This window comes from Equus przewalskii, chromosome 14, assembly GCF_037783145.1.
Source record: "Equus przewalskii isolate Varuska chromosome 14, EquPr2, whole genome shotgun sequence".
Classification (NCBI taxonomy): domain Eukaryota; kingdom Metazoa; phylum Chordata; class Mammalia; order Perissodactyla; family Equidae; genus Equus; species Equus przewalskii.
This window is the reverse complement of record NC_091844.1, coordinates 28,106,698-28,130,446: the sequence shown is the minus strand read 5'-3', so window position 1 is coordinate 28,130,446 and position 23,749 is coordinate 28,106,698. Positions and strand designations below refer to the sequence as shown.

The 23,749-nt window shown below is 52.2% G+C and overlaps 5 protein-coding genes across 8 annotated transcripts; 2 read left to right on the top strand and 3 right to left on the bottom strand.

The window, feature by feature from the left end:
- Window positions 1-2,844: 2,844 nt before the first annotated feature.
- INO80B (INO80 complex subunit B) lies at window positions 2,845-5,703 on the top strand. Its single transcript, XM_070572299.1, has 5 exons — window positions 2,845-3,003; window positions 3,233-3,425; window positions 3,644-3,762; window positions 3,933-4,102; window positions 5,082-5,703. The coding sequence occupies exons 1-5, from the start codon at window positions 2,895-2,897 to the stop codon at window positions 5,610-5,612; spliced, it is 1,122 nt and encodes a 373-aa protein (XP_070428400.1). The 5' UTR covers window positions 2,845-2,894; the 3' UTR covers window positions 5,613-5,703.
- Window positions 5,704-6,012: 309 nt separating this feature from the next.
- On the top strand, window positions 6,013-8,633 carry WBP1 (WW domain binding protein 1). Of its 3 annotated transcripts, none has more exons than XM_008530330.2 (5): window positions 6,187-6,420; window positions 6,749-6,850; window positions 7,385-7,487; window positions 7,615-7,791; window positions 7,963-8,633. In XM_008530330.2, exons 1-5 carry the CDS (start codon window positions 6,352-6,354, stop codon window positions 8,421-8,423), a joined length of 912 nt encoding a protein of 303 aa, XP_008528552.1. In that variant the 5' UTR covers window positions 6,187-6,351; the 3' UTR covers window positions 8,424-8,633. The 3 variants fall into 3 exon arrangements, with proteins under 3 accessions (XP_008528553.1, XP_008528552.1, XP_070428402.1); XM_070572301.1 differs by having other exon boundaries at window positions 6,196-6,420; window positions 6,749-6,869; XM_008530331.2 differs by lacking the exon at window positions 6,749-6,850 and having other exon boundaries at window positions 6,013-6,420.
- A 180-nt stretch (window positions 8,634-8,813) lies between these two features.
- On the bottom strand, window positions 8,814-12,784 carry MOGS (mannosyl-oligosaccharide glucosidase). The gene is made up of 4 exons (XM_008530329.2): window positions 12,105-12,784; window positions 11,697-11,923; window positions 11,006-11,202; window positions 8,814-10,767 (listed from the first exon to the last, which is right to left on the bottom strand). The coding sequence occupies exons 1-4, from the start codon at window positions 12,454-12,456 to the stop codon at window positions 9,024-9,026; spliced, it is 2,520 nt and encodes an 839-aa protein (XP_008528551.2). The 5' UTR covers window positions 12,457-12,784; the 3' UTR covers window positions 8,814-9,023.
- Window positions 12,785-13,701: 917 nt separating this feature from the next.
- On the bottom strand, window positions 13,702-16,310 carry MRPL53 (mitochondrial ribosomal protein L53). Its single transcript, XM_008530328.2, has 3 exons — window positions 16,070-16,310; window positions 15,859-15,971; window positions 13,702-15,755 (listed from the first exon to the last, which is right to left on the bottom strand). The coding sequence occupies exons 1-3, from the start codon at window positions 16,159-16,161 to the stop codon at window positions 15,607-15,609; spliced, it is 354 nt and encodes a 117-aa protein (XP_008528550.1). The 5' UTR covers window positions 16,162-16,310; the 3' UTR covers window positions 13,702-15,606.
- A 350-nt stretch (window positions 16,311-16,660) lies between these two features.
- Window positions 16,661-23,605, bottom strand: CCDC142 (coiled-coil domain containing 142). 2 transcript variants are annotated; one of them, XM_070572280.1, is made up of 9 exons: window positions 22,537-23,605; window positions 22,165-22,251; window positions 21,937-22,086; window positions 21,672-21,802; window positions 21,486-21,599; window positions 18,316-18,430; window positions 17,931-18,108; window positions 17,615-17,805; window positions 16,661-17,466 (listed from the first exon to the last, which is right to left on the bottom strand). In XM_070572280.1, exons 1-9 carry the CDS (start codon window positions 23,603-23,605, stop codon window positions 17,210-17,212), a joined length of 2,292 nt encoding a protein of 763 aa, XP_070428381.1. In that variant the 3' UTR covers window positions 16,661-17,209. The 2 variants fall into 2 exon arrangements, with proteins under 2 accessions (XP_070428381.1, XP_070428380.1); XM_070572279.1 differs by having other exon boundaries at window positions 16,852-17,466; window positions 17,931-18,430.
- Window positions 23,606-23,749: the final 144 nt, after the last annotated feature.

Genomic DNA, 23,749 nt, shown 5'->3' with positions numbered 1-23,749 from the left:
CAAAGGTCCGTACTCTTTAAAACTGTCAAGGTCGTGAAAGATAGGGAAAGAGTGAAGAAATGTTCCAGATTAAAGCAGATCAAAGAGACATGATAAGTGAATGTAATGCATAATCCTGGATTTGGATCCTGGGACACAAAGGAAAAGGAGATATTGGGCAGTTGGTGAAATTTGAATGGGGTCTGTGGATTGGACGGTAGTGTTGTAGCTTGGTTAATTTCCTGATTGAGAGGGTTGCACAAAGGTTATAGAATGGTGTACTTGTTTTGAGGAAATACACAGTGAAATATTTAGGGATGAAATGGCATCATGTCTGCCACTTGCTCTCAAATTAATCAGAAAAGAAATAATGATAATGAGTTGGGGGAGAAAATGGTAAATCTTAACAGTTGCAGAATATGATTTAAGGAGATAAGAGAGTTCTTTGTACTCTTCTTACAACTCTTCTATAAGTTTGAAATTATTTCAAAATAAATTATATTTTAAAAATAAGGTTTAGAACTCTTTCAGAAGGACAAAGTTCTTCCTTTCAGCCTATAAACATGCTCAAATCTCTCCCACTCTAAACAAAGCAAAACTCAAAACAAAACAAAATAATGAAGCCAGTGGCTACTTACTGTCACCATTTCCTCCCTGCTGGGCATCAGGATGTTGAGGAAACACAACTGGGCCTGTGTCAGGAAGCCTCTGTTAGAGGCTGTCTTTGCCACTCCCTACCTTTGTGACTTTGGCCAAATCGTTTAATCTCTCTGAGCCTCAGTTTCCTTATGAGGGAACAATAGCATCTGCCTCACGGAGCTGCCATGAGAATCAAGGGAGAGAAGGGATATGAAAGCAGGTTATGAACTTTAACATGTTCAACAAATACCAACTGCATGTGATCCCTCATTTTAACTCTTGGTGATATAGGACTATTGCCTTCATACCCTGCTAGAATGCATCCTCTTCTTGGAGCTCAGCCTGCCCTTTGAAGGACTGTACACAGCCAATCACAGCCTTCATCTGCTGATACTCTCTGCCCTTGGTGCCTTTCTTGCCTCTCTTGACCTCCTCTTCTCAATCCTGCCTGACCCCTCTGTCTTCATGTCCAAGACAGGCGTCCACTCGAATCTGTTCCTGGTCCTTTCCTCTTCGTCTCCTCGCTCATTCTGGAATGTCTCAGTGATTTCCATCCCTTCGGACCTCCATTATTGTGCTGATGACACCTCCACTCACACCTTCTGCCTTGGCTTCGATTCGCAGTATTCCATCTCCATCTGGGTATTCCCACAGGCACTTCAAATTCACCTTGGGCAACACTAAATGATTCCCTTCTTACTTACTTCTCTTCCTATGTTTTCCTTTTTACTTAAAACAACATGTTCCCTCTAAATACTTGGGCCAGAATGGTAGAAGTCATGTATTATTGTTGTTGTTTGTTTCTTGAACATCTACTACGTGGCAGATATCAACCTAGGTTCTTTGCCTTCTTGATTTGCTTTATTCCCTATGATGTAGGTCTTACATCATTATGTCTTACAAAGCTGGAATCTGAGTTTCAGAGAGCTTAAACAACTTTGAGTCCAAGGTTACATAGCTAATAAATGGTGGAACTGGGATTTTATTATAGGCTTTTTTGACTCCAAAGTCCATTCTCTTAATCTTAATGACTATACGACATTGACTTCTTCCTGAATTCTCATACATAATTGCTAACAATTCCTTTTAATTTTATCACTCAAATGTCTCTTGAATCAGTTCTTTCCTTTCTTTGTTCAGTGCTGCTAACTTGTTCAGACACACATCTCACACATATTTAAATATATGTGTATAGGTGGTGCTTTTTTCTAATTATGAATATGATATATACGGGCTGTAAGACAATTCATTACGGATCTAGATAGTGAAAGTTTTGCAACCCCAGCTTCTAAAGATGACCGCCATTAACGGTATAGCATACATTCCTCAATTTTTTTCTATGTATATGGTAGCATATCATGCCTTCTTAAAATGGATCATGCCATCCTGAAACTTGCTCTCCTTATTTCATATATCAACACACACAGATCTACCTTGTTCTTTTTTTTTAGTTAGGTAAAACATACACATGTTTTATACAAAGTTCAAGAGGCACGAAAAGGTATATTACAAAAAATGTCGTCCTTTACCCTTGCTTCCCAGCCACCAGTAGGAATTGCTGTCACCCACTTCTTGGCTAGTTTTCTGGGGCCTCATTTCTTTTAATAGCAGCATAGCTTCCCATTGTGTGGATGTACCAAATCCATGTACCAAATTATTTCAGTGTTTCATTAGAGGGACACAGATTGTTTCCAATGCTATTAACCACTAGGATCTAAATTCCATGTCAATCTTATCAATTACTTATCATTCAACTTTTGTTAGCAACATGGTATTCCAGATTGGATAGTCGCACCATGATTCATTTATCCATTTCTCTAGTGATGAGAATTTAAGCTTAAATACCATTTGCCCCGCTCCTAGGGCACTTGTACTGTTAGGCACTTCTGCCAATTTGCCGGCAATATTGTTTCTTAGGTACTCCTCCACCCACTGTGAGCTCCTCAAAGATAGGGGAAAGTGTTCATAGTCAACTTTGTATCCTCATAGTCTAGCCCGAATTTGGTCCGGAGGGTATGCTCACGCGCTTGGGTGTAGTAATAACTGAATCGCCCGCGCTGAGTTCTGGAACTAAGCGTGGGGAGGCGGAGCGAGGGGAAAGCCGTGCCCCTTTGAGCAGTCCCGGCCTCAGAGAGCCCGGAACTCTTGTTGGAAAGATCGTTGTTTCTCAGGGAGGCTTTTAGCAGCAAAGCGTGCCCCGCACAAGCATGGTTGCTACGCACCGGAAGCAGCCAGTTGTTTTGCTGGAGTCAGTTCTTCCGCGGGGCGGAAGAGGCATGTCTGCTTGTGTCCAGACCATTTTCAGCCCCCTTTTCTTGCAGGACCCCATGAGTAAGCTGTGGCGGCGTGGGAGCACCTCTGGGGCCATGGAGGCCCCTGAGCCGGGTAAGCGCAGGTCGATAAAGCAACTTGGCCATTCGCAGAAAAGGAGTGCCCTTCTTGCTCCTCGGAGCCTCCAGGGTACTTGGCCACAGGTGGAAGGAGAAAGGCGAAGCTGTTGTGGTAACAGCGAGTACCGCGGGCGGGGAGTGGGACCCCTCAAGGGTATCGGGTTCTTCAGAGCCCTGCCTGCCCTGCTCCTGCCGTACACCGTTGATAGGCTCTCCTCCCACAGGAGAAGCGCTGGAGTTGAGTCTGGCGGGTGCCCATGGCCACGGAGTGCACAAGAAGAAGCACAAGAAGCATAAGAAGAAGCATAAGAAGAAACACCATCAGGAGGAGGAGGCTGGGCCTACGCAGCCGTCTCCTGCCAAGCCCCAGCTCAAACTCAAAATCAAGCTGGGAGGGCAGGTCCTGGGCACCAAGAGGTGAGGCCAAGAGGGCCAGGGTTTTACATGGGGAACTTTAGGAGCAGGCAGAGATAGAAGGAGAAGCTGGGTAGGCTTTCCAGAAGACAGAGAATGGACATTGTGACTTCAGGGCCCAGGTTAAGGCAGTAAGAACACAAGAGGGTGTAGGGAAGGCTGGATGTAGCTACTGAGAAGGAGACAGTTGCTCAGCTTACAGAGTGGTTGCTTCTCTGCAGTGTTCCTACCTTCACTGTGATCCCTGAGGGTCCTCGCTCACCCTCTCCCCTTATGGTTGTGGACAATGAAGAGGAACCTATGGAAGGAGTCCCTCTTGAGCAGTACCGTGCCTGGCTGGGTGAGAAGGATCTGGAGGTGGGGAGACTGGGTTTCTCATTACACCTGGTTAAGGGAAGAGGGTTGGTTCTGAGGAGGGTGAGAATTTTGAGTCTCCCAGTTTTAACTTGGCCAAATTAGGGTTCTTCATCTCAACAGTTCTACTTCTAGCTTTCCAACTTTCCTTTCCAGATGAAGACAGTAATCTGTCCCCCTCCCCACTTCGGGACCTGTCTGGGGGCTTAGTGGGTCAGGAGGAGGAGGAGGAACAGAGGTGGCTGGATGCCCTGGAGAAGGGGGAGCTGGATGACAATGGAGATCTCAAGAAGGAGATTAATGAACGGCTGCTCACTGCTCGACAGGTAAGTTGGTTCATTCTTTGTCAATATATATTGAGATGCTTCCACGTCCCAAGAACTTTGCTAGGCAGAGGATATCAGTGTGGTGGAGAAAAAGGTTTCTGTACTCATGGAGCTGGTATTCTTGTGTGTGTTTTTGGGGGGTAAATAAGTAAATAAATAATTTTGAAAAGCTGTAAGGTTTATAACAAAAATAGGGTGATGAAATAGAAAGTGGTAGAAAAGGGAACAACATTAGATAGGGTAGTTAGGGAACACCTCTCTGAAGAGATAACATTTCCAACCAGAGGAGCTTTTCAGGCAGAGAGACCAGCAGGTGCAAAGATCCTGAGTGGAACATGCCTAGGAGTGCTCCAGGAGAAGAGTAAGTGTGACTAAGCCACGAAAGGGTTGTATGCAGAGAAGTGATATATTTGATTTCTATTTCAATAGATTACTTTGCCTTCTTAGCGGGGGTAAGGGATAGAAGCAAGAGCAGCTAGGAAGCCATTCAAGTAGTCAAGTGAGAGATGGTGGTAGCTTGAACCAAGGTGAAGTTGTGGAGACGGAGAAAATCAGATGGATTCTGGATATATTTTTGAAATAGACACTTGTTGGCGCCTGGGGTAGTAGGGGAGAGGAATCAAGGATAACCTTGAGTTTTTGGCTTGAGCATTTATCCAATTGATGCTATTTATTGAGATAAAAAGATTTAAAACAAAATCAAACAAACCTCCGGAGAGGTGGTACACAGAGTTTTGGTACTCGAGGCAGGCAGATAACATTACTAATGCTTTTCCCCTTGAAAGTCAAGGATCTAAAGCTGAAAGTCGGGAGACCTGGGAGAAGGCAGTATTAAGGGCTCCTGGAGAGGGTGCTCATTCCATCCCTCTCTCAAGGCCTGTGCTCAACACCCAGCTTTCCCTATCTCCTCTTCCCCTCCACCTTTTGAGCGGACCTCGCCTCTCCACTTTCTGACACCAGCCGGTATGTCTCTCCCCAGCGAGCTCTGCTCCAGAAGGCGCGGAGTCAGCCTTCCCCGATGCTGCCGCTGCCTGTGGCTGGGGGCTGCCCCGCCCCCGCCCTCACCGAGGAGATGCTGCTGAAGCGCGAGGAGCGGGCACGGAAGAGGCGGCTGCAGGCGGCGCGGCGGGCAGAGGAGCACAAGAACCAGACTATCGAGCGCCTCACCAAGACTGCGGCGCCCAGCGGGCGGGGAGGCCGAGGGGCCGCGCGGGGCGAGCGGCGGGGAGGGCGGGCAGCTGCCCCGGCCCCCATGGTGCGCTACAGCAGCGGGGCACAGGGTTCCACCCTTTCCTTCCCACCTGGCGTCCCCACCCCCGCGCCAGTGTCTCAGAGGCCGTCCCCATCTGGCCCTCCTCCTCGATGCTCTGTCCCCGGCTGCCCCCACCCGCGACGCTACGCCTGCTCTCGCACGGGCCAGGCGCTTTGCAGCCTTCAGTGCTACCGTATCAACTTGCAGATGCGGCTAGGGGGACCCGAGGGCCCCGGATCCCCACTTTTGGCTACTTAAGGCCCTTACTTAACCCGGACTCTTCGCCCTCTTCCCTACCTCCTGTTTTCAGTAATTTCCCCCACCTATTAAATTTAATCCGGTGCCTCGACTTGTACAGAATTGGGGGAATGGGGTATGGGCAGGTCAATTCCCCGTACAGACATCCCACCGGAGCTTGCGTCGACGCCTGGGAAATGTCCGCCAGGCCACAAGAAGACCGCCGCTCTGCTTCCAGACTCAGGCGGACGTCTGGGCCCCCGCCGCTTCCTGTCGGATTACCTGGCGTGGTCGGGTATTTGACGTCATCCCAAAAATAGGGTTTAAGCCAATCCGGGGAAATTTTGCTCTTCTGGACGGCTGTTCATTGGTTGATAACTCAAAGTCTGTTCTATTGTCCACATTGGCTACCGTCGCTGTCAGTCAGGGCCACGGTCGAACCTTACCCCACTCTTTGTCTGTGCAAGCGCTTGTTGTCTGGGAGAGTGGCGGAGGCGCTGTAGGAGATTGGTCACAGGGAGTAACCTCTAGTCCGTTCCTATTGGCCCGCCCTTCGGAGGGCGATGTTGATTGGTAGGATGGAGAAACCTGGGTCCCAGTTGGCAGAGCTCTCCCCGGATGGAAGCTCCGGCCGCGGAGTGATGGTGGCGGTAGCGAAGATGGGCCGGGCAGGGACCGTGGCGGTGGCGGCAGAGGTGGCAGGGGCGGGGTTGCTGGCGGTAGAGAAGGCTGTGGTCTTCAGGGGGCTGTAGGTGGAGGCATGGCTCGGGCCAGCAGCGGGAACGACAGCGAGGAGGCCTGGGGGGCACTTCGGATGCCACAACAGCAGGTATCCCAACAGCTCCAAAAGCCTATCACGACAGCCATTTATTTCTATTTCCCCTTTCCTTGTCCCTTCCTTTCGGGGGCTGGGGGAGGAACTCACGGAGCCAAAGGCACTGTGAAGTTCCTAAACATGTCCCTTCGCTCTTTGTCTAAACTTTGTAACGCAGATGTAGTTGACTTTGCCTGCAGCTTCACAGACCCCATCCCATAGCTGCAGTGGAATCTTGCAGTGGTTCTCCAGTGGCCAGAGGCATAGTGAGGCCCCAGGGAGGCTCCCTCTGTCTTGCAACAGTTATTTGTGATGTTTTTCTGTGTGCCTATTGTCACAACAGAGTCCGGCAGCGTCTTCTCTTGAGGGAGCAATTTGGAGAAGAGCTGGAACCCAGACTCGCGCCCTGGATGCCATCCTTTATCATCCACAGCAATCCCATCTGGTTGGGAGCACTGCTCTGGGTCTCACACTGCCCCTCTTCTTCTCTAGGAAGCCTGAGTCCCAGGGGTGGAAAGATCCAGCTTGGGAGTGGGGAGTGGCAGACCGTGGGGGCTGATGAAAGCATCTTAGTTTTGGAAATTAACCTTAAACCCCTTACCCGTTGTTTGAGACTTTGAGATAGCTCAGACCGTCTTCTGGCTTCTCCGCAAACATTCCCTTAACAGAAAACACCCTGGGGAGCTAGGCTTAAGTGTGAGAGAAGTCTTCTATATACAGAGCTGAAATCTGCCTTTATATGTCCACACCAGGCATCTTATTCTCTAGTCTGATTCTTGCTATTCCAAATCTTCTTCCATGTTAACAGCCCTTCAGATAATTTGAACACTCCTCTCAGCATCACTCTTCCGCCTCGCCATAGATCTCTGAGATAAACTTGGTTCACACGGTGGGATTGTGTATGTGCATGCAGAGTGGGTGGGTGGACAGTGCCTTGGGCTGGAATCTCCCCTGGTTCTAAGTGCCTCCTTGCTCCCAGCTTCGAGAGCTGTGCCCAGGAGTGAACAACCAGCCCTACCTCTGTGAGAGTGGTCACTGCTGCGGGGAGACTGGCTGCTGCACCTACTATTATGAGCTCTGGTGTGAGTCTCCAAGGCGGCTATTCTCGGGTCCTTCTGCCCACCCTCCCTTGGACCTCAGAATTCCAGCCTTCAAGGACCCTTCTCTGCATGGGAAGTATCTAAGACTCTCCCTCCTCACCCCCTGCAGGGTTCTGGCTGCTCTGGACTGTCCTCATCCTCTTTAGCTGCTGTTGCGCCTTCCGCCATCGACGTGCTAAACTCCGGCTGCAGCAACAGCAGCGGCAGCGTGAGATCAACTTGTTGGCCTATCACGGGGCATGCCATGGGGCTGGCCCTGTCCCTACCGGTTCACTGCTTGACCTTCGTGAGTGGCTTGAGGCTCTGGGCTCGCTACCAGTGGCCCCTCCCAAACCGGGACCTTGAATCATCCCTACATTCTCTTTTCAGACGTTTCAATGCACATTTTTCCCTAATAGGAGACACCACTACCCTACCCCTGGTTGCCTTCAACCAATCATGCCATTCTTTCCTGCAGGCCTCTTCAGCGCCTTCAAACCCCCAGCCTATGAGGATGTGGTTCACCGCCCTGGCACACCGCCACCTCCTTACACTGCAGCCTCAAGCTGCCCCTTGACTGCTTCCAGTGACTGCACCTGCTGCTCCTCTGCTTCTAGCTGCCCTGTCCACTGCGAGGGAACAAATGTGGAAGGTGTTTCCTCCTACCAGAGTGTCCCCCATCATCAGGAGGGTGAGCCTGGGGCAGGGGGGAGCCCTGCCCCTGTACCACCCTCTTGCCGCTATCGCCACCTGACTGGTGACTCGGGTATTGAGCTCTGCCCTTGTCCAGACTCCAGTGAGAGCGAGCCAGTCAAGGAGGCTAGGGCAAGTGCCACCCTGCCAGATCTGGAGGACCACGCCCCTTGTGTAGTGCCTCTGGATCCCATATCCCAGGTCTCTCCTGTGGGGCTGGCTTCCAGTCAAGGGGACATCCCATAAGCAGTTTGGGGTGGGTGGATGGGTTCCTTGTCCACCAGAAATAGCCCTGGTCCCAACTCCTCGAGTTCTCCTTGGCCTTTCCCTGTCCTCCTAGAATCTGCTTTCAGGGCTGGAGTCCTGAGGAGAGGGGCAGTGTCTGGGGGACTGTGCTAGCTCTACCCCCCAAGACATACACAGGAGCCTTTGATCTCATTAAAGAGATGTGAACCAGCTGCTTGTGGATTTGGGTGGACTAGTGCTCAACTCACTGCATTGCACTTGACCTGAGTGGATTTGGAGGGGACAGGTAATGGCCACTTTTCCCACCTTCTCTGAAGGACAGCAGGCAGCCCTAAGGCCTGGACTGGACTAAGACCTCTAGGTGAGGCAAAGCTGGCAAAAGCAATAGCGTTTGGCATGGTTTTCCAATTTATTTAAAAAAATAGACTCTGAATTCACATTCACCCCAGGGCTATGTGGGATGACAGTAAGGAGACACCTGAGATGAGCTGAGGAGGGTTTGAAGCACTGGTATCTGAAGGCTGGGGACAGAAGCTAGAGACCTTGTCCCTCTAGTGCAGAGTGGCACAAGGGGCCTGGCTCCCCTCCCATCCTTCCCTGTCAGTAGTCTTCAGCCATGACCAGTAGGACAAGGCTGGTCCAGCCGTGGAAAGGGCGGCAGCCCATGCCCCGCCCATCCCGGTCACTGTACTGCTCCCACAGGAAACCCGTGGCCTGGTACTGCCGCCTCACATTGCCCACCACGTTGGCACGGAGCTCACTATGGAGCTTGGCAGCCCGGGCCTGGTGGGGACCCTTCAGATGCCCATAATGGTGGAGAGCCCCCAAGGCTAGGTAGTTGACGTTGAGCCACACAGCACCCCGCCAGTAGGGGGGATCATGCTCTGAATTGCGCTGGCCATAAAAGGGGCTGGAGGCTGCAAGGGAGCGCAAACCAAAGGGGCTCCAGAGATGGCGGCTGTCAGCTAGAACATCCAGCAGGGGCCCAAGGCGGGATGAATTGGGGTCCAGCAGCCGCAGCAGCAAGGGGAAAAGACTGACATAACCCAAGGCATCCACATACTGTAAGTGAGGGTGGGGCCGGCCCACCACTCGCACCAGCCCCTGAGGGGGCCGAGGCTTCAGTTGCACTGCTTTTGTGTGGTTCCCAAAGTCTGCAAAGACTCCTAGCTCTGGGGCCCAGTGCAGCTCATCCAGGCTCTCTGCTGCCTCCAGTGAGGCAGCCAGAGGACCCAGTTCTGCCACTGCCTCAGCCTCTCCCAGCTGCTTTGCCAGCCGCACCAGCACACGGGCACCCAGTGCCACCCAGCACCGCAGGTCCAGGTGCCGCTCAGTGGCTGAAGGGTGTGAAGCCCGGGGATAGTCATCCAGCCCTGAAGGCAGCGTCTTGGGGTTCAATAGGGTGGGCAAGGCTGGGTCCCGGCCCCGCCAGCGATAAGATAGTGGCACTGGCCCTGCCTGGCTCTGATGGAGCCAGGAGAACCAGGCATGCAGGCGAGGAAAGGCCCTGCGGAGGAAGTCAATGTTGGCAGGGTCACCACTCTCTAGCATGTGGGCTACAGGCAAAAGCAGGGTTGGGGGGTTGGCATGGGCCGCCCGTTGCACCAGGAATTCTGGGGGCACCCGGGCTCGGGCCTCATCCCCCAGCACCTGCTCCCGCCCAATCCAGCCATCAGCATTGAGCAGCCCCAGCCAGTGGCCTAGGGCCTCCCGAGTGAGGCGGGGATCCCACCGCTGGACCAGCAGCTGGTGAAAGCCCTCATCCCAAAGGAAGCCTCGTGGGAAGAATGACCGAGAGGGCACTGCTGTGAAAAGAGGGACAGGTGGAAAGAGGGCTGGGTCCACCTTCTGCTCAGATCCCTCAACCCCCATATCTGGCAACACCAGCCCCTGTCCATAGAAATAGCCAATCCCACCAAGGAGGCTGCTCAGGGCAGCCCAACCCAAAGCCTGCTCCTCAGGGCTCAGGCCCTTCTCCTTCAGCTGGAAGGTGTTCTCAAAGCGCTCTCTAAAGGCTTCAGCATGGCTCTCCAGGGCCTGGGTCAGCAGGCTGCCTGCCAGCTGCTCCAGGGCTTGCCTTCCTCCTACCCGGGCACTGCCTGATTCAAACACCAACTCCATGGAAAAAGGGACTTTCACCGTCACCTGTTGTATCAAGAATTGCCCTTGTCCCTGTCCTTGCCCACTTGGGCCTCTGTCTTCCCACTTCAGAGATCCTGGCAAGCCAAGGTAGCGTTCAGGGGAGGCCCCTGGGGGCCGATGCTGAAACCAGCTATTTAGGCGACTCTTCACCATCTCTGTCAGCAAGGGAAGTCCTGGATTGGAGGTCCAGAAGACATTGTAGCTTGAAGGGAAAAAGATAAATAAGAAATATTATTTAGGAGGAAGTGGTGGGGATTATAAAGAGAAATATAAAGTGATCAGGAGTCAGGATGGAAGGGTCTTGGCAATGCAGAGGACATAGAGCCTGGTGAGAAGAAAAATAACTGGCAGGAAAAAGAGTAGAGTGGGGGAGATAGAAATCAGGCTAAGTCAGCATCCATACCACCCTTACCATCACCACTCACTCTCTTCCCCGTTACCTGCCATACTTGGGGGCAGTATCCCCTGGACTGGTTGGTGCCAGAATTGTAAAGCGGAAGTCACCAAGTTCACTGGTGTGCCCACTGATGAACTTCAACTGCCCTTTGGCCACAGGCTCTGGTACTAGGACTTCCTTGCCATCTGTCACCACATAGAAGAACAGGGACACCAAAGGGAGGGCAGAGGTATCTGAGGCCTGGATGACCAAGGAGGACAGAAAAACCCAGCATTAGATTGGCAGTCTCTCTTGAGAATCCGCCTTAGTGAGGCAAAGGGACACCAGGCAGGAGCAACAGGGTAAACAATATACATCTGTCAGTGTTGAGGGTCACCGAGGGTAAGCACCCGTGGGATAAAATAAAGAGCCTTGCACAGGGTTCTCTGGGAAATAACAAAGTACTTTTGTGCCATGTACTATGCTAAGAACTCTACATATTATTTCCTTTAATTCTTACAATCCTGTGAGTTAGGTGCTATTTTTATCTCTATTTTACAGACAAGAAAACCAGGATTAGAGACAGTAAATAGAGATGGTCATACAGGTAGTTGTTTAAGGCAGGCGGTCAGATTCAGACCAGGTCGTCAGACTCAGAGTCCCAGCTATTAGCCCTCACTTCATACTGCACTTCTGGCAGCAAAGGAAGGGTGGAGGGAATCTGGGCTGGGGGAAGGGTGTCCTGAGGCCCTGACCTGAGGCTCTACAGTCACTCTCCAGCTCCAGTCCCCTCCGTGCTGACCCCCAGGCCTCTTGACGAACTCAGTGGTGAGCCGTAAGGCCCCATCCTGGATGTGTTGCCGCCCGAAGGAGAGACCGTCGTGGAACTCCCAGCCATAGGGACCCACGCCGTCCCCCTGCTCACACGTGTGCCTGAGTTTAGGGGTCCCTGGGGTGGCGCCCTGCTGCGCCCACATCAATCCTGGGGGTAGAATGGCCACGTAAGTCAGAAAGCAGGGGACCTGTCCCTCTGGATCTCCGAGAACTTCAGGGTCATCCCTCTTCATAACTCTCCTGATCCACTCCTCCCCACCCTTGCTCTGGCGTGAAGCTGGGGCGCCCAGATTGAGTCCGCCCGCCCGCCTGCTGCGGGGCCCGGTTACCGGTGAGGAGTGGCTGCGGGCTGCGGGTCTTCATGCCGAAGTAGACGTGAGGGCGGTAGGTGCCCCAGAAGAGGTCCGGGGCCACGGCGGGGCTGGAAGAGTCGGGAGGCAGCGCCGGGGGCGCGGAGTGCAGCGTGACGGCCCGCCGCGCACGGTGCCACGCCAGCAGCCAGCTTCCCGACAGGCCCAGGGCCAGACACAGGACCCCGACGGCCAGAGCCGCTACCACGGCCGCGCCCCGGGCCCCGCCGCCCCGGCCGTCCCGTCGTGCTGGACCGCCCCGAGCCGCCCTCTCAGCTGTCCGCGCTCCGTCTGCTGGTGCTCCGCGGCGCCGCCGCTCGCCCCGAGCCATCCTGGTCCGGAGGTCGGCGTCGCGGGGGCTCGGAGAGGCGGCAACGGACCCCGAATCCGCCTGGCCGCACCTGCCGGCCCTTGCCTCCCGCTCCTCCCGCTCCTCTTCCGTCTCCAGCCGGAAGTCCCGCCCCGCCACGTCAGGTTAAGTCCGGGACCCCGGAACCGCCGTCGCCGGCGTGGCATAGGGCTCATCAGCCGGGTCGGTATCTTGGGTCGTGTCCAGTGGGTCAGTGTTTATTTGGTGTCCTTAGGGAGTTCACAAGCTAGTGGAAAAAAACAATCTCACACTGGGCTTTTTTTGTCTTCAAATAACGACTGCATATTAAGAACTGGAGACTATTCCGAGTGTTTTACATTTAACCGCTCCCTACCTCCCCCCAATCAGGTGGCTGAAAACTGGCCTAGAAAGTTCAAGTAACTTGGCCCTGGCTACAGAGCCGGGAAATGTCTCGCTTGGAACCCAGGTGTATCTGAATCAGACTGGATCATTTTGCCCACACCCCATGCCTTCTTTCCTAGTGAAGTGGAGGGTGCAGGAGGGGACCCAAGAAGCAGCCTGAGATTTGTTCCAACAATCTTTAAGCAACCCTGTGACTTTAGATGGTCATATGTCCATTCAGTCTAGGATTCTTTATCTAGATGAATCCTAAAAGGACCATAACGGTGGTGCATGAACTAAAAGAATGCCTTTTATTTTTCTTGTCTACAACCTAGGAAGCAAAGGAGCTTAAGGGAAGGATCATTATGTCCAACTCTGGGAAAGCTGTAGGAAGGAGGTAGCATGTGCACCTCAGATTGACCTAGAAGAGTCAACATTGTAGACGGTGGTTCAGAAATGCAACTTAGATTCATACTTCTCAGCAACAGCTCAGCATAAAAGGTATTTTCATCAAGTACAAATCCCTATCATCCTTTATAAAACCCTTCTCCACACCCTTATGTTACTCTAGCTATCAATGCACCTCCCATCCAAACTCATTATATAAAACTAATACTTGATGCTGCATGCTGACTTCCTATTTCACTATAATCTGACTTCTGGCCCCACTCTCCACTGCTAAGACTTTTTGCTCATTAAGGGATCATCTGCTGACCAAACCCAATGCTGAGTCCTGTCTTTATCTTTCTTGCTATTATTGTACCTGGTCTGTATCTCTATTGTAGCACTTATTACATACCTGAGTTTCATTATTCATATTTGTATCTCAGTACTAGACTACAGGCACAAGGTAGATGCTAAATATTTGTAAATTCAACAAATGTTTATTGCACACTCTGTATCAGGCACTATGCAAGGTGCTGGGGACACAGAGAAAACAGCCCCAACCCCAGGTTCATAATCTAGAAGCACAGCACCAGCACTCAATCCATGTTCAGAGCGATGTTTGAACCATCCCCATTTTTATAGACGAGGAGAGTGGTTAAGTCTGGCCAAAGATAATAGCAAGTTAACCACAGATATGGGGGACTCAAATCTAGGTTGTCAGTATCCTTTTGACTATGGCATAAAGTCTCTTAGATAACAACACCCATTTCACTCCCAGTAATGTTCTAGGTACTTTATAGATATCAATTCATTTAATCTTCTCAACACTCCTATGAGGCAGATACTATTATCCCCATTTTACAAATGAGGAAACAGGCACTGAGAGACCAAGTAATTTGTCCAAAGATACATAACTCCTTAAGGGCAAACCCGGGATTTCAACCCCACGTACTCTGACTCTTTACTACACTATACTGCCTCCTGGTAGTTTTCTTTTTTTAAAGGGAGAGGGGAAAAACCAGCCCTTTGAAGACAGCACCCTTTTAAGCAGGGAAGCAGTATGGTAATGCTGTGGGAGAGTCATGGGAAATGTATTTGGCAAAGTACACAGCAGCCAGTGTCCAGAGATCCGTGACTGCCTAGCTGAGCATTCAGAGTTCTTCTCTAAACCAGTGGTTATCAACCATGTTTTCCTACAACCAATGATAAGAAATAACTCTATGTTGCAACCAAGCACATGCAGATACACACACGTACATATACTTTACACAGTATATACCTAGATCTATCCACCTATCTACATATTCATGATTAAATACTTCCCATTCCATGTGCCATGAACTCTGATACTTTTTATTCTATTTATTCTATTCTGTTTTATAAAGGCTGATTTAACCCCCTAAATTGATTTCATGATCCACACTAATGGGTGGTAACCTAGTATGAAAAATACTAGGCACTGTTCTCTGAAACAAGAAGTGTTGAGACATAAAACCAGTGATGTGCTTTGGAAAGATAAACTAGAACAGCAACAAAAATTAGACAAAAGGATACTTGGTGGAAGAATGTAATGATACAAGACAATGAATGGGAATGGACAGAATATTTCAGAGCTTTTGTTTAGACAGAGTATTCTGAACTTACTGACTGGATATGCAGGGAAAAGGAGAGGGCAGAACCAGAGATAATGCTGTAGTTTCCAGCCCAGGTGGCTGAGCAGATGAAGTATCTTTAAAAGGAATGGGGGAGTCAGGGGGAGAGACAAGTATATGTGTATGTAAGATCATCAGTTCTATTTTGGACAAAGAGCGTTTGGGATTTGGAGGATACTGGTAGTAGGTAACCTGACTATAGCACAGAAGTTGAGATTAGAGCCAAACAGAAATGCAGGATTTAACCCGAGAGGGCAGTTCAAGATATGACAGAAGATGAGATGCCCCAAAAATAAAGAGAGAAGAAAAAGAAGGATAGAGTAGTACACCCTTACTGTTAAGAAAAGAAAAAGGACCCAAGAGGAAGACAGGTTCCACAAAGGAGTGAATTGAGAGTGGCAGAGGCTACTGAGATGGAAAGATGAGGACTGAGAAAACAGCACTGGATTTGGCTAATAAGTCTAAGAGGCACCTTGAGTGAGTGGTGGGAGAAGCCCAATTCAAAAGCGGTTGAGTGACGGTAGGAAAGTAAAATAAATTCAAGTTTGTCCCGACCCCTCGGTGATCTTGTCTTGTCTCAGAAACGTTGGTTGGATTTGTAGTCACAAGGCTCTTTCGTTGTTGTTGGTGGCGTTCTGTGGCCCTCCAGATAGTGATTTGAGTGATTAAGTCAAGCTCTTAAGTGTCCTAGTCCGAGGCTAAAATCTGCTTGTTGGTCTCCTCCGCACTGTCAGGACCCGGTCCCAGCGCCTGGCTTGTCCCCGCTCCCCGCCGCGCTACTGGCCTGGGCGCTCCTGGCCTGGATGTGGGAGGCGAAGGCAGTGAGCATTTCCCGGGCGGTGAGGTGGGCGCCGCGCATCACCAGGCGATGCCCGTCTCCTGGCGAGGAAACAAACGCGTCAGACCCGGGAGGCCGAGGGGCTGGACTGAGGGCGCGCGGGCTGCCTGCCGCCCCTGCCGCCCCACTCCCCACCGCGCCCACCGAAAAGCACGTCCACGCAGGGTTCGGAGCCGTCGTGCCGCACGTCCGCAATCACCGCGCAGTTGAGGTTGGTGGAGCGCACCTTCTCGCTGCTCACCGCCTGGAGGAAGGTCCTGCGGCGAGAAGGCGGCGTGAGATCAGGCCGAGGGGTGCCAGACCCCGGCGGGAGGAAGGCGCGCCCCTTCCCGTCCCCACGCCCTCCCCCGCGTACCTCGTCGACTCCACGTCCTTCTCGAAGGGGCAGAATTGAACCCGAACCTGCTTGACAGACCGCAGCCCGAGCCGAGCCAAGCCCGCCGCCATAGTGACTTCTGCCCCGGAAGGACTCGCGCAGGCGGAAGTGTTAGCTGGACGAGAAGCTGTGAATGGCCGCGCTGCCGCGGACCCGGCCCCTGCCGCCTGCCGTCCGCCGTCGGGCGCGCTGGCCCCCCAAACCGCCGGCCCGGCTCCCCAGCCCCACAGGAAGAGGAAGGTCAGGAAGGAGAGAGGTGGTTTCAGCACAGGGCTTGGAGGGGCCCAGAGTAAGCGGTCAGTAAATACTGCCTATCTTGTGAAGATAGTGAAGACAACGAATACATAGTGCAAAAGCCGTTTGCGCTTGGCTCCGATAACACGGCCGTCAGCTGCAGCCTTTCCCCTTGCGTATCCTGCTGTGCCAGGTCTAGGTTAAGGCCATCCTAAGTGCTGGTCTCTTGCAAGGAGAGGGCACTACCACGGCAGGGATTATACACCTACCGGGGGTAAACCCCGCTCAGGTAACTGAAGATTAAAAATGGTGGACTGAATAACCAAAGCTTACATGTGAAGGTCCTACAGCCCATTATTCTTAAATGACTGGAAATAGTAATGGGGAAAGGAGTACAGGGTAATACAGCTCTTGGGACCGATCGAGGTGTAGAAATGCCTATTCCACCTCTGTGGTTCTTGATGAGTTAACTTTGTGTTTAGCCTGGCTCCTGGGACTTCAGAGGAAGTGGCATCTAGGCTCTCTGCTTTCTATTGCTTTTTCTTTTCCCCTTTCCCCTGGGATCCAACCCTATAGTCTTCCCCCCAGCGTCTAGCCCTCCTTCCAGCATCTATGCCTTCACTGGTGGGGAACCAGGCCTGAGCCTCCCAAGGATGCTGACCTCCAGGTTCCAAGCTGTGGTTTTGCCCTTTACTCTGGCTCCCAGGCACTGGAGTAATCTTGGATCCTTAGCTTGTAAGTCCAGGCTCTCTGGAGCTTGTGGTTCTCAGGTATGCTTTCTTCCAAGCTCCCAATTGTAGGCTTTTAAAATATGCATTTCTAAATGTCTGAGCTTTTCCAGCCAGAGGTGAGGAGCTCTGACTTGCAGGTTTCAGATCAGGCTCCTTAGGATTCAGAACTGGTCCCCAGGCAGGAAAGAAAAGGCAAGTGCCAACGCCGGCCCTGGTTTTGCCTCAGGGCAAGCCAGGCCTGCTGATTTCCCACCAGGTAAGCCTCAGGGCTGGGTCCCCCTCCCCACAGTGTGCTTAGCCGCTGAGCTGTCTGGGTTGGGGGTCCTTCAGGCCGAAGAGGGGGCTCCAAGCTCTCCAGGCTATTGAGGCTGCCGCTGGGCAATTCCGTGGTCTGGACCTCATTACATGCACCTGGTAAGGCAAGAGTGGAAGGCAGGTGACTGGAAGCAGGGGCGGGAGGATGCTGAAGCCAGATCAGAGATGAAGATGGTGGAGGGGGCACATCAAGTAGTGAGCTAGGGGCAAAAGAGCCTAGAGTTGGGAAGTGAGAGTGACTCACAGCAAAACCTGTGGACTCGAGTCTTGGGCAGGGGCTGCTGCAGTAGGCACAGCAGGGCCCCATCCAGCTGCTGGAAGATGCTGAGCATGAGCAGGGTCTGGCGAAGTTCAGGGGACAGGCCCCACTGCTCCTCCTCCAGCAACTTCCGGACCACTCCAAAGTCTTGTCTGAGCTGCAGCGCCCCCTGCAGGCTGAACGCCAAGGTACAATTTGGCTGCCTGACCCTCCTGCCTCTCCAAACTGTTCTGCCCCCGCCCATGCCCTCCCTTTGTCCAGTTCCATTCATCCCCCTGCCACTGCCTCCTTTCCTCCCCACCTGAACCGGATCTTATGGGTGAGGATATGGTCAAGCCAGGCACCCAAGATGGCAGTCAGCGCCTGGCCGAGGGCAGGGGCCTGGGCTTGAGGTGGCAATCCTTGCAATCCTTGCAACACAGGCTCCAGTACAGTATGGACCACCAACCTAGCATACTCACTAGGAATGCTGGGTAGTTCTGGAGTGAGAGAAGAGAAAGGACAGAATATGAGACTATGGAGATCCACTGAGTCCCTAATGGGGTGTTTGGGGGAAGAGAGTAAGATTGGGGGGTGCACAGAAGGTGAGAACAAGGGTGGAGACAGGAGTGGAGCCAGGATTTGGAGGGGTTGGGAACGGTTACCCCCTGGAAACCCTGGAAACGAATACTGGGATGAGGAGTTACCAGGACAGAGACGATGCCGCCAGTACCGACCCCGTGGCATGTAGAGTTCAAAGCTCTGTGTGGCTTGTTTATGACATTCTTGGGAAAAGAGACTTAGCGACTCTTCAGGCAGAAGCTGTGGGGATAGGAAGAAAGTAAAAGGGGCTTATCTGTTAGGGACTTGTCAAGTCATGATGCTCTTCTAAACCGAGATGTTTAACCTGGCATCTACAAAGCCCCAGAATGGAATCGTACGCATAACTATATGGGCCTGGGCATTTTCTGAGGAGAGATGCCCTAGCTTTTATTGGGTTTTCCAAAAGGTCTGGACCCATAAAGATAATGGACAGCTGCCCAGGATTACCTTGCTCTCTTCAGCTTGGTTCAGAGGATGGAAATACTCCAGGTTAATTTTATTCTATAGGAACATTAATAGGAAAAAAACAGGGAGACAACCTCACCACCACCAATGATTAAAAGCAAATGCTAGAAAGAGGTGTCTGCAGAGCAGACAGAGGCTGAAGAAAGAAAGGGGAATTGTACGATCTTCTGTCTGTCATCTATGAAAGGAAAGCAGGAACTGGAATGTAGACCAAGAGCAAGGACTATAACTTTCTGAGATTCAGGAGCCTTTGGAATGTCTTTACACTGAATATTCTTTACAGCCTACTTCCATTTCTGCAGAGCAGTGTAAACCCATAAAGCAAGAAAAGGCCCATTTGCTGGTTTGGTTTCTTTGGTTTGAGAGGTTTTGTTTTTGGAGGGGGAGAGGACAGCAAAAAAGAAGTGTCTCTACTCCACAACCCATCTTGGAGGAAAAGGACCCCAAGAAATGGGGTATGTGGTGGCAGGTCTGTAAAGAGGTGACTGGATGCCTGTGCGCCTGAAGAGAGAAAGCGGCCCTCAGGGGGTGGGGGTGGGAGGAGCAGACATGAGGACGGGTGGAATCTATGTGGCTCCTGGTACGTGTGCTGACAACAGCCTATCTAAATCCAAATTCTTCCTCTCTTCTCCTAAAAACCAGAACCCCTTTCTTCCTTATTTATACCAAGGAAATTACCCTTTTATCAACTGATATTTCTTAGAAACTTCTGCATTGAACACTCTGAAGAAATACAAGTTCACACTAAGAGACTGTCTTTCTCTATGGAATATCACTGTCTAGCTGGAGAGAAAACTCACAGTGTCTGATTCTTCTTTTGCATCCCAGTGCTGTATGTGGTGGAATGGCCAGAGCATACACCTGACTCTGCAATCACCAGGCAGAGGAGCAAGGCAGGTAGGGTGCTTTGCACAGTGTTTAGTTCACATGGTGAGCACATTGTCCCTGTCCATTTTGCTCTGTTCTCACTACAGCTACCAAGAGCTGGACCCCTCTCATGTTATGTCTGCCCACCTCCCTTCCATCCTGATCACTATAGCTGGACCAGACTCTATCACTGTCTTTACTCTTTCCCTCCTGCTCTTACAATGGCTCCTCATCACTTATGAGATAAAGCCCCAAATCTGTGGGCTGGTGTTCAGTGCCCTCCACAATTTGATGCGAATTTGCTTACGCCTCCACAATCTCCCACCCCCATCCTGGACATATGCATGTGAAGGCACACACACAGAGCTTCTGCTTTGGTTAGGCCATTTCCCCACTACTCTCCCTAGGAACTATGAACTGCCCACTTCCAGTAACTGCTGCTGCTCCTGTAAGGCCATCCAGCCACCAGTTCGAGCCATAGGCCCTGTATAGAGCTTCTGCCACCACATGCCCACCATGGCCTTCCCTCCTCAGAGCTCCCATGACCATCACTGTCCACCCTACTCATGAGGAGCCTGTTTGGGGGCATGTTGAGCTGAGGGAGGTAGCAGTAAATGGAGGTGGAAATGCCCAACAGGCAGATGCAGATTGTGGATTAAGGCTAAAGTATGGGGGTCCACAGCACCAAGGCACTGTGGGTAAGTAGGAATGCAGAGAGAAAAGGAGCAGAGGGACAAAGACTGTACTCTACAGCCATGCTCCTATTCAAGGCAAAGAGGAGAAATCTGGACAGGAAGGAAAAACAAAAGACAGACATTTTTCTTTTCTTTCTTTCTTTCTTTCTTTCTTTCTTTTTTTTTTTTGAGGAAGATTGGCCCTGAGCTAACATCTCCTGCCAATCCTCCTATTTTTGCTGAGGAAGACTGGCCGTGAGCTAACATCAGTGCCCGTCTCCCTCCACTTTATATGTGGGATGCCTACCACAGCACGGCTTGACAAGTGGTGTGTAGGTCCGCACCCGGGATCCACACCAGTGAACCCCAGGCCACCGAAGCAGAATGTGCGAACTTAACTGCTGTGCCACTGGGCTGGCCCCAAGACAGACATTTTTCCATAGTAGGAATAGATAATGTACAAAATAGGGAAAAATTAGAAGTATAATAGTTTTATTCAGAAGTTTAGAAGAAAATAAGAAAACATTAGAAGAAACAGCCAAGAGTGGATGAAGGTTACCACCGTGGAAAAGAAATCTGAGGTAGGGGTGGAGGGCAATTAAAGCGCCATTTGTTCATTAGAAGCCTTCTAAAATAATACTCTATTTCACTTTTAAACTATGGACATGTATCACTTAAATAAAAACATAAATTACATGTTTAGAAAAGAGGAGAAACACTGTATCAAAAACTAGTAAGTGAAAGGAAAGATTCAATCATTTATCTTGCTTTTTCTCTACAAAATATACCTCTGAATAACCAAATAATTAATAAGGGAAAGTTTGACTTTATAGGAGTAATCCAACTAATCAGTGCAGAAGGAATAATAGAATTGGAACATCATCACTTTGCACTCTCTAATGAAATAATGCATCTAGGCAGTGATCATCAGTGGCTGTTAACATCACAGAATGAGAGCCTGACATGGGGGGCGGGGTACAGAGGGAATAAATTGACCGTGACTGGATAATTGTTAAAGGCTTACTGGTAGGAATATGGGGGTCCACTATACTCTTCTACTTTTGTATATGTTTGAAATTTTCCATAATAAAAAGCTAAATAAAGAACAAAAAATGAACAGAGCCAGAAAAGATAAATTTAGCAGAGACTCCAAGGAGATTCTAAGTCACTGAGATGTTCTACCTCCACCACCACCACTCCATCAACCCCAAAACTGGGCACGGAACCAGGTCTTAAACTGCCACTGTCAGGGCCTCTGCTGTCCTCACCTGAATCTGCGCAGCCAGCTTCCGGATCTCTAGGCCCAGCTGCTGCTCCACCTCCAGGGCCAAGCTTTCCTCTGAGGCCAGGGTAGACAGAGCTTCTGCCTCACGCAATAGAGGCTTTGGCAGAAACAGGGAGTGAGGTCTGAGCCCAGCCCAGGCTGCTCCCCTACCTACTCCCGAGCTACTCACAGGTAAGTCCTTCTGGATCAGGAGCAGGAAGGAACCTGGGGCCCATGCTGCCAGATACTGTTGAGCTCTTCCCCAAAACCAGAGCAAGGTGGTCTGCAGGGTACAGAGCCCTAGGGCAAGGGGTGCAGGACCTGGGGGAGTGGGACACAAGTATCTGAGGGACCAGGGAGCTCCTTTGGTAGGAGGCAGGCTTCAAGACAGGGGGAAGGAATAAAGTGGATATCCTCAACTGTTCTATTCCCCTATTCCCAGCCCCTTGTCTTACCTGGAGGCTGACAGAGGAGCAGCCCTGACTTGGGTTCTCGAAGAGCATCCAGGAGAGGAGGGAAGAGCTGTTGCAAAAGCTCAGTGGTGTGAGAAGATGCAGGAAGGCTGCTCTGACCTCCACCAGCAGATCCCAAAGCCTGGCAGAAGCCTGAGGAAGAGGGGGTATGGTTTGATGGGGAAGGGGTATCCTGGAACTTGTGTCACTCCCAATGCCCCTTCTTCTCACCTTGGTCCCAGCTCCAGATAACAGACTGATGAAATAGGTTGTCACACAAAGAAGCCAGCTCCTTCTCACACTCCTGAGGCAGGGATGCTAGTGGGAGAAATGACTCGAGCCTGAAAACTAGACCTCTCTTTTCCATAATCACTGCCCACTCGATGAGGGAAGAGGGTAGGCTTCCCCCAAGACGCAAGACTGGGGTGGAAAGCAAGACTTTGCCTTGAAAGCTCTGAAGCTATAGCCTGAACCCCAAAGGGGAAAGGGGGTGTTCATTCTAAAGGGCCTGCTTTTATAGCCAGGCTGGCAGGTGAGTGAGGTGGCTAGGGAGAAGGAAGAGACCCCAGCCTTCCCAAACACGCACCCAAACCCATCACTCACCCTGACCCAGTGCCTGACTCAGCTGTCGTGCCGCTGCCCTGGGGTCCCTCCAGGGTCCTAGACTTAGGTCCAGACTCTGAGCACAGGCTGCCCACAGCAGGGTCCAGTATTGGCTCCACAGGGCTCCAGCCCCTTCAAGCCCCAGTCCACTGCTGGCTGAACCCGCCACGCCCTCCATCAGGCCCAGGAGCCCTGGCAGCAGCTCTCGCTCCTCATGGCACCGGCTTTGAAGCTGGTCCCGCAAGCCCGATCCCCTGAGCGCCTCGTGCAGCTGACCTGCTACCAGGCAACCCCGCTCCTCCGTCAGGAGGCGGAGCACACGGGCCGTGGGGAAAGGGCGCGCTGCCCCTGGGAAGTAGCTCACGGCTTTTCCCTGTAGCTGGTGGTAGGCGGGAAGCGCCAGCAGCAGGTCGGCGAGTTGGGACGACAGGCCCGGGCTGGCGGGCGCCCGGCCCAGAGCGCGAAGCTCCATCTCGATGGCAGCATCTAGGCGTTGGGCAGCTAATCCGACCAGGCGCGCCAGCAGTAGCTGCTCGGGAGTCTCCCGAAGGCCGGTTCGCAGGTTGGCCCCTCTGGAAGGGTGCGGCAGCAGGTCGCGGCACAGCTGAGGCAAGGGGCCGGGGCCGGGGGATGGCGCGCCGGGACTCAGGATCCTCAGGAGGCGCACGGCGGCCTGGAGGTGGCGGGCGCAGTCCCGGGCCTGGAGGAGCTGCTCCCGCTCGCGGTGCAGCCGCAGCAACACGGCCCAGAGGCGCTGCAGTGCAGGAGGAATCCGGCAGCCCGCTACCGGCTCCCGCCGCCAGTCCGCGGCGCCAACCTCATGGTGCTCTCCCGCGTCCGCCTGCGCCGCCCCCCACGGCTGGCCCCCCGGAGCTCCGCCGGGCCGCGGGGCCAGGTAGGGGATGCTCCCGGCAACCGGCAACTCCGGGTAGCCCCGAACGTCCCCGCCGAGAGCGCCTGTCCGCCTTCTCTCCCACTGCTCCTCCCCAGCGACCTCGGGGTGCGCCCACAACGGCGGCACGGTAGCAAGCGGAGGCAGAAGGCCACCAGAGCGAGACGCCCGGGCCATGGGCTGCGTGTCCCGAACGAACCTAACGATTCCCACTTCCCCGCACCGCCCAACGCCCGCGGTAGCCGGGACTCCGCCCCATCCCTAGAGCCATCGTCTCTTGCCCGGGAGCCGCCAGGACCGTCATGAACTCTCTCGCGCTCC